This window comes from Microtus ochrogaster, linkage group LG2 (assembly GCF_000317375.1).
Source record: "Microtus ochrogaster isolate Prairie Vole_2 linkage group LG2, MicOch1.0, whole genome shotgun sequence".
NCBI classification, from domain to species: Eukaryota; Metazoa; Chordata; class Mammalia; order Rodentia; family Cricetidae; genus Microtus; species Microtus ochrogaster.
Genome location: NC_022028.1, coordinates 46,090,381 through 46,099,101, shown reverse-complemented (window position 1 = coordinate 46,099,101; position 8,721 = coordinate 46,090,381). Strand labels below are relative to the sequence as shown.

The 8,721-nt window shown below is 54.6% G+C and overlaps 1 protein-coding gene across 2 annotated transcripts; it reads left to right on the top strand.

Annotated features, from left to right (window-relative positions):
• Positions 1-428: 428 nt before the first annotated feature.
• On the top strand, positions 429-7,887 carry Mmp11 (matrix metallopeptidase 11). 2 transcript variants are annotated; one of them, XM_005360208.3, is made up of 8 exons: positions 429-581; positions 4,351-4,580; positions 5,486-5,629; positions 5,716-5,849; positions 5,973-6,214; positions 6,331-6,547; positions 7,289-7,546; positions 7,740-7,887. In XM_005360208.3, the coding sequence occupies exons 1-8, from the start codon at positions 459-461 to the stop codon at positions 7,871-7,873; spliced, it is 1,482 nt and encodes a 493-aa protein (XP_005360265.1). In that variant the 5' UTR covers positions 429-458; the 3' UTR covers positions 7,874-7,887. The 2 variants fall into 2 exon arrangements, with proteins under 2 accessions (XP_005360265.1, XP_013206591.2); XM_013351137.2 differs by lacking the exon at positions 5,486-5,629.
• Positions 7,888-8,721: the final 834 nt, after the last annotated feature.

Here is an 8,721-nt window from a genome sequence, read left to right as displayed (position 1 = left end):
CGCCTCTGGTTTGTTTTAAGGTGAGGGGCTGGCTAACTTCTGCCACATGCCCTAGTTTCTCCAGAGGTGGTATTTCAATAGCCGGTTGCCTGCAGGAGCTATTGTGCTACTTTCCTGGTGGATTGGTTAGGACTGTGGGGGATAGAGGATATGATCACCTGTCACAGGCTAAAAAAGTCAGACAGAGGTCAAGCCACCATGGAGACCTGGCAGAGGATGACACTTCGGAAAGTGGGGTTGCAGAGCAGGAGGAATAATCTCTCCTCAGCTCTCACCAGGTCTAAGGGGTCCAGCCCTCTCAAACCCAGGCCGGGATGGCTGGCCGGTTGAGTTTAGAACAAAAGGCAGGGGAAGGCGGAGCGGTGGGGGGTGCGGTCCCGGCGCCGGCGGGGGCGGGGCGAACACTATAAGGGGTGGCTGCCCGGCGCGGCCCAGCAGGCCCAGCAGCCCCGGGGCGGATGGCACGGGCCGCCTGTCTCCTCCGCGCGGTCTCGCGCGCCCTCCTGCTCCAGCTGCCTCTGCTGCTGCTGTTGTTGCTGCTGCTCCTGCCGCCGCCGCTGATGGCCCGACCCAGGCCACCGGTGAGTGCCCGCCGCTCCTCCCCGAGGGAGGGCTGGGCACGCGGGCTGGGCCCACTGGTTGAGCTTGACCCATAGAGCGTCCTGGCTACCCTAGCACAATCGGTCCCCGAAATGCCTTTTGGGTCTTTCTGTCTTTGATAATGAGCTTCCCGTCGCTGGCGGTGTGCAAGTGGAGCCTATGAGGCTGGTTAAGTGAGACTGTGCGCTGGACTCAGCTTGGGGACCTGCTTCTCCAGCCCCAGCCAGGGATGCAGGAGTGTGTGTTGGTAGAGGTAGCAAAGGGAGTGGGTACCAGGGCCCCTTGTTCATCACAGGAAGGAAGCCAAGCCAGTCTTAGCTGGGAGGTCGAGGGTGGCAGCCCCCGGTGTGCACCCCGGCAAGGTATGTGCAGTGAATGGAGAAAGGAAGAGCTATGGAAGGAGAAAATGGGGCCCAAGTTGAGAGAGGTGCCCCAACCTGCAGGAGGCGAGTTTGGGAGACTTGGGGCCAACAAAGAATGCACGTGAGAGAGACAGTGTGTCTGAGCGTCAGGTGGCAATCAGAATAAGATGGGGCACTGAAACTGGGTGCTGTAGTCACTCGGAACAAAAATCACGGAGAAAGGAAAGGGGTACAGAGAAAGGCAAAAGGAGAAGAGGGATTGAGGGACTCACAGCCTCTGTGTCCCAGTGGCTACATCCTTCCTCCAGGGTGGTCTTTGAGGCACCTGTCACAGTAGCTGAGCTGGGGCTTGAGCAGGGACCAACAGTACCCACTGGGTACTCACTCTGCTTCCAGCCAGCTCAAAGAATGATGGGAGAAAGGTATGAGAGACAGGCAGGTGTCCTGAGACTGTCCCTTGGTCCAGCCACACTGGCCTTGGGAGCAAAAGGGTTTGGAAAGGGGGTTGGATATGGAAGGGGATCGTGGATCAGGAGCCCTTTAGACAGAGTATGAATTTCCCTGCCCTAGAACTTGGAACAAAGTCGCTAACACCCCTGACCCCCGAACCCCTACCTCCACCACTGCCTTGGATTGGATTCATGCATTTGGGAATTGGAGAGATTTTTGAACCATGAAACCTTGCGTGAATGCCCTCCCCCTGACCCCTCGATCTATAAAAGGGACAAAGCAGTAGGGAGCACCAATGTCTACTGTTGGCATTTAGGATAAAACGAGGCAAGGCCAGGCACACTGGAGAGACAGAGTTGTTAGCTGTTAGCTGTAGCCACTCTGATGCTTGCACCGGATAGGGTCTCAGCTGAGGAACTGTCACTCTAAAGATGCACAGAGAGGGTCACCTCTAGTGTTTTTATCCCTAGATGTCCATCAACAGGGTCAAAAGAATTCTGTAAATATTTATTCAGCCCAGCCCCCAGCTTTCTGAGTTGTTGAAAGCCCTACAACCTAGTGGCCAGGGAAACTGCCTTCCCTTCTGGAGCCAGCGGGGGAGGGGTGGAGAGGGGGTGATTAGAAGCACAAGGATGGAGTCTGTGTACCAGTTGAGGGTGTGACTTGGGCTATTTCCTTGCCTTCTCTGATGCTCCCCTGCCTCAGCACAGCCTAACCAAGTGACTAACAAGGTTGCCTCCTACAGACCGGCACCGTCCCCATTAAATGAAAAGCAAACTGAGGTTCAGGAAGGGACACCACCATCCTGGTCTTCCCCAGTGGCTTCCTAGTCTGGGGTCCTTCCCATGGACTGGATTGGGCGGTACTCCTAGGACTGACCTTGGGTGTCTGAGCTATGTCAGGAGACCGGGTCAGCCAAGAGTCCCTTGAGTGTGTCTGAGGCTGTGGATTGGCATCTGCCAGGCCGGAGGAGGGTGAGGCAGAGTGAGTTAGGCCCCTCCACAGGGCAGGCCAAAGGAAGGCTGCTAACTGAGAAAGAGGGAGTGCACTACAAACAGAAGTGCTTCTTAGGAATGCGAGTCTTGGAGACCAGCCAAGCTGGTGGGGAGCCGGCCAGTTCTGAGGAGAGGCATCAGCCTCAGGTCTGAGCCCAGCTCTTGTCTGGCTTGCTGTGTGATCCTAGGCTAAGTCTTTAACTTCTCTGGATTCTGTCCCATGCTCTAGGATATTGGGTATTTAGGATAAAATTAGAATAGTGACTGCTCCCCCAAAACTTTCGAGAGCTATAGGTGAGTCCAGGGGTTCTCTGAGCTTACCAGTCTAGCTGTTTGGAGTCCTAGGAGGACTGAGAATTTGGGAAGAAGAGATTCCCCAGTGTGGGAGTACAGGACCTAAAGAGGTAGAGTCTGGGAAGGACCTCTCCGTGTAAGATGCAGCTGCCGGGTTTACAGGGTGCCTCTCAGCTCCTTCTGGCACTACTGCCTTCTGAAAGATGGAGATGTTGAAGCTCAGCAAAGACAGTGTCCTGGTCACCAGTGATAGAATTCAGAAGCTCACAGCTTCTGGCCATGACCTTGGTGTCTCTCAGGGAAGGAAGTGGTGGAGATGGGAAGGGTTGTGTCCTTTACCTGTCCTTTCATGGCTTCTATGCCAGCCTCACTGGGTGGCAGAGAAAAAAAAGACACCAGGCTGACAGGCTAGACTTTGAGCTGGGAGGGGCTCCTGGGGAATGACAACACCCTGCCATTCTTTGAGAGGGTCACTAGACTGTCCGGAAGAGCTGCACAGGGGGCTGAGATGGCTCAGAGGTTAAGAGAACTGACTGCTGTTCCAGAGGTCCTGAGTTCAATTCCCAGCAACCACACCATGGCTCACACCCATCTATAATGAGATCTGGTACCCAGAACACTATATACATAATAAATAAATTTAAAAAAAAAAGAGCTACATAGGAGAATCTATCTCTCCCCCTTGCCAGGTTGGATAGGCCCTTGTAGCTGGTCATATAGAAGAACCAGATCCACATCTTCACTGTGATACTTTGGAGTCCCCAGGTGGAATTTCAGTGATTACCTGTGCAAATTACCCGGGAGGCAGCAGATGCTTCGTTACTTTCCCAAAGAAGAGAATTGCCTTCTCGTCCCTGGGGGGAGAATGTGGAAAAATGCAGCTCTAGTCACGGTTGCCATCTGTGCTCCTGAGACACTGACAGGGTAGGAACTGGTCCCTACCCTCCCTGCATCAAAGGGGCAGGAGATCACAGATCTGGCAGGGTGTGGGCAAAGTGGCCCTACTAGAACTGGAACCTACTAGAACTGGAACCTCACATGGATGGGTGTCTCTCTGTAGTAGAGGACAAGTACAGTCAATTGCCAGCACCCCCAAGTATACCATCTAAAGGGCAGTCTCAACTCAGTGACCTGGTGCCCAAGGTCTCGCTAAGTGTCCAGCGTGCTTCACCTTGTGTTCTCCAATCCACACTTACTGAGAGTCTTGTCCCATTTGTTAGGTAAGCCAGTCCAGGGCCACACTGCAGGCTGTAGCCCCTCCATGCTGGGGGAGGGTCATAGGAGCATCCTCAGGAGCTTCCCAAGTATGTTTGGAGAATGCAGTTCTCATGTTCCCCTAGTCTCAATGTGTTCCCATGTAGACCTCCTTAACCTGGTGGACAGGAGCTGGAGACAGACGGCCCAGGGCCCCTCCTGTAGGGCAGGAGGAAGAGGAGAGAGCTTGATGCCTTGGAACAAGTATCAGGAAATCAGAGGCTCAACCTAAGGGCAGTGGACCCAGCCCGGTGCCAGCACACCTTCCGGCTCCTCCATTTGCCCAGCAATTCAGTGGGCTAAGCATGCTGCGCTGAAGAACTGCATCTCAGTCAAACCTTAGGCCCTGGGGAATCCAAACTGACTTGATTCTTGCGTCGTTCTTTCTTGCCCAGGATAGCCACCGTCACCGCCCCGGGAAGAGAGGGCCGCAGCTCCCACAGGCAGCTCTGCCTAATAGCTTGACTTCTGCCCCATCCTCCCATTGGGCCCCTAGTCCTGCTGGTGGCTCCAGACTTCCACGATGTGGTGTGCCTGACCCACCTGATGTGCTGAATGCCCGAAACCGACAGAAGCGCTTCGTGTTGTCAGGAGGGCGCTGGGAGAAGACAGACCTCACCTATAGGTAGGGACCAGAGGGTAGGGGAACAGGATTGCATGTTATCCTTACACCTTCATCCCGAGATGCCCAAGGCCACATTCACACAGCGCACAGACCTTCATGCCCACTGACCCTCCTCCCCCAGCCGTTCATGAACCAATAACCTGAAACCTTGGTCTAGACAGATGCAGAATATAATGTAAGCCAGGCCAGGGCCTAGAAGAACCACAGTGCCTGCCTAGGGGAAGATTTTAGACACTCAGGCTTTAGTAGGCCCAGGTCTGGGACCAGTAGTAAATGGGACAGAGCCACAACCCTGGTAGATTGTTCAAATCTACCAATTACAACTTGGGCCTTTTAAAGGTGGACACAAGTAATGGTGGACTGCTTGTTGGTGACCTAGGAGGTCCCTCGGCAGATGGTGAGGAAGCTGAGACTTAGCCTGAGAGACAGTGGTCTAGGGTCATATGGCATTGGAACTGGGATGGGGTGCAGAATTCCCTGGTTGGGGAACCAAGTTCCAGTACAAGGCTCCTCACAGTGAGTTGTACTCCCAGGTCTTGGGACCCCTGGCCTTGTATCTTTCCACTCAGTGTGTAGTATATCAAAACATATACAACCCCATATAAAAGTGAACCCACGTCTAGAATCAGTTCTCTAAGCCTGAGACCCAGGGCACTCCTGGATGCAGCTCTGAGTGCGCACACCCACTGATCATCCAGAGGCAACACTTCTTATGGGGAGGAGGTGAGACAGGCTCTCACATAAAAGCCCCAATAGCCTCAAACTCACAGAAATCCTCCTGCCTCAGCTTCTCCAGTGCTGGGAAGAAAGGCATGGGTCACCACACTCAGCTCTAGGGGAAGCTTGACTCCTCAGTCCTCAGGGGCTTCCTTGCCCCATGCCCAGGCCCCTCCACCTCCCTCCAGGATCCTCCGGTTCCCATGGCAGCTTGTAAGGGAGCAGGTACGGCAGACGGTGGCAGAGGCCCTCCAGGTATGGAGTGAGGTGACACCACTCACTTTCACCGAGGTGCATGAGGGACACGCTGACATCATGATTGACTTCACCAGGTGAAACCTGTGGCCTGGGACCTTCCTGGGAACACATCCCGTTGTCCGCAGCCTCTAACTGTGTTCTTCCCCACCCCCGCCCCCAGGTACTGGCATGGGGACAACTTGCCATTTGATGGGCCTGGAGGCATCCTGGCCCATGCTTTCTTCCCCAAGACCCACCGAGAAGGAGATGTTCACTTTGACTATGATGAAACTTGGACTATTGGGGACAACCAGGGTATGTGCTGGAGACCCATCTTGCAGATGAGGAACTAGGGAGCCCTTAAGCTGGGGTCTAGAGATTAATTTGGCAACTGGCAGCTGGTGGTGGAGGTTGCTAACTCACCACCCCTTTTTCCAGGAACAGACCTGCTACAAGTGGCAGCTCATGAATTTGGCCATGTTCTGGGGCTGCAACACACCACAGCAGCTAAGGCCCTCATGTCCCCTTTCTACACCTTCCGATACCCACTGAGCCTCAGCCCAGATGACCGGAGGGGCATCCAGCACCTCTATGGCCGGCGCCAGCCGGCCCCCACCTCCCACACCCCAGCCTTGGGCTCCCAGGCTGGGATAGATACCAACGAGATTGCACTGCTGGAGGTAAGATCGAGGTGGGTGGGAAGACGGAGGTTAAGACTGGCCCTGTTCCCTTCGCACCCCTGCTGGCCTTACGGCTCTAGTATGTGTTCTTTTCTGGCTCCTCTATCCCGCCGTAGCCGGAAACCCCACCGGATGTCTGTGAGACTTCCTTTGATGCAGTTTCCACCATCCGAGGCGAGCTCTTCTTCTTCAAAGCCGGCTTTGTGTGGAGGCTGCGCAGTGGGCAGCTGCAGCCTGGGTATCCTGCTTTGGCCTCTCGGCACTGGCAAGGATTGCCCAGCCCTGTGGATGCAGCTTTTGAGGATGCTCAGGGTCATATTTGGTTCTTCCAAGGTGAGTGGGACTTGGAAGTCAGTGACAAGAAGACTCGGGGACACAATGGGTAGGGAGACAGTGCCCTGTGGAATTAAAGCCAAGGGAGAGTTGGGCTCACTCCTTGGGCACAGCTGAGAGTCTCCCAGAGGTGGCAGCTCTGAGTAGCACCGAAGGTCTTGCTTGCTGTAGCTGTGTGCTGATGTATCCAACCCCCAAAGCCACCGTGCGGGGTGGGGCTTTAGAGATGAGGACTCAGGCTCAGAGGCAGAATGACTCCCATAAGGTGGGAAGCTTGGAAAAGGCAGAGCAGGATCTAGGCATAGTGGCCCTGGAGCCTGTGATTTCAACTCTCATCTGGCAGAGATGACAACCTAGAACCTTCCAGGTGGCAGGACTTCATAAACACAGGTGAGGCATGGGAACCCTGTACAGGCATTCCAAGGTGGCCAAGGGGCCTGTTTCAGGTGGGCCAGGACGCAGGGTGGTCAGCAAACATCCTCAGTGGGCAGCCCTCTGTTGACCAGAATAACCTTAACTTGGGCTTATTGAACCCAAGCTTATCTTCTCAACCCAGCTCATCCCAGCTGGTTCTCACATCCCTTGTGGGGTACGGTCGCTGGGAAGGCACTATTAGCCAGCAGTGTTTTGCAAACAAAAGAAACAGGCTGGGAGAGTCCCTAGTGGTGGCCAAGCAGATCCACAGTGGTTGGGCATGGCAGTGTGGCTTGGCAGCTCCTGGCAGCATCTTCTCTCTGGCAGGTGCTCAGTACTGGGTATACGATGGTGAGAAACCATTCCTAGGCCCTGCACCACTCTCCGAGCTGGGCCTGCAGGGGTCTCTGGTCCATGCTGCCCTGGTCTGGGGTCCCGAGAAAAACAAGATCTACTTCTTCCGAGGTGGAGACTACTGGCGTTTCCACCCCAGAACCCAACGTGTAGACAATCCTGTGCCCCGACGTGCCACTGACTGGCGAGGGGTACCTTCCGAGATCGACGCTGCCTTCCAGGATGCTGAGGGTGAGTTGAGGGTGAGGTAGCTGGAGGGAAGCCAGTGTAGTAGTCCTCACACTCGTACACAGCAGTAGCTGTCATCCTGTGTGTTGACACCCTGTGTCATACCACTACCCCACCCCCAGACCTCATGAGGCCCAGCCTGACAGGTGCTGAGCCCAGTGTCCGCTTACCCAGCCTGACTGCCTTCTCTCTTCAGGGTATGCCTACTTCCTGCGTGGCCATCTCTACTGGAAGTTTGACCCTGTGAAGGTGAAGGTTCTGGAGGGCTTTCCTCGCCCTATAGGTCCTGACTTCTTTGACTGTGCAGAGCCTGCCAATACCTTCCGCTGACAACACCTTGGATGCACTCAGGGATAGTGACCCCTGCCAGGCCACCTATGTCATTAAAGAGACCCACAGCCTCCATCTTTGTGCCTCTGGGCTTCAGGCTTGGGACAGCGCCTATGTCTCCTCAGGGGAGCGGGTAGGAGTATGGGACCATTTACAGGGATGGCCATGCTGGTCATGGTCACCTATTAGCAATTGTCTCAGACTGGGCAAAGGCTTTGGCATGACTTAAAAATAAGGTCAGTCTTGGGCCAACAATATCCCACTTAGGTAGATTATGGCCAACTGGGCTGCCCAAGGCCTCCATCTCTGCCCCTCGAAGCAGAACTTCCACATGAATGCAGGGACCACAGTAGCATTCTGTGTTTGTAATGAGGTTTCCTGTGAGTAGTGGTGGTGGTGACGAGATGCCCAGGGTACCTACCATTCTTTCCCAGCCAAGCAGCTGGGCCTCAGGGCAGTATCTTTTCTGATAAGTCAGCTCTGGGGAGATGCTGGACTGATTATCTTCTGGTAGGTGAGTCAGAGATGTGTTTCCTGGCCAAAAGGTACACAGCCAGCCAGCCAGTCAGCCAGCCAGGGAGGCAGCTGCTTCCTCCCAGAGACAATGAACCTCAGAGGCCCCACATACCTCACAGTCTTCTCTGGGGCCATTTCTTCCCGAGGGGGGGCTCTTCCTAGCACAGGTACCTTCCAAAGCCATGTAAATGTGTATACAGTGTATAAAGCCTTTTTTAAAAAGCAGAGACTGCCATTAAACATGAGTGTTTTCTAAGCGTCTGTTTGTTTTCTCTTTGCAATTGCAGTCAGGATTTGGGAGATGGAGTTAAAAAGCCTTCACACCCTAGACA

Excerpts from the sequence above, each read along its gene's own strand:
- Mmp11 (XM_005360208.3), top strand. The coding sequence starts at position 459 with ATGGCACGGGCCGCCTGTCTCCTCCGCGCGGTCTCGCGCGCCCTCCTG. Across the intron at positions 5,630-5,715 it reads ATCATGATTGACTTCACCAG|GTACTGGCATGGGGACAACT; the intron begins GTGAAACCTGTG and ends CCCCGCCCCCAG. Across the intron at positions 7,547-7,739 it reads TGCCTTCCAGGATGCTGAGG|GGTATGCCTACTTCCTGCGT; the intron begins GTGAGTTGAGGG and ends TTCTCTCTTCAG.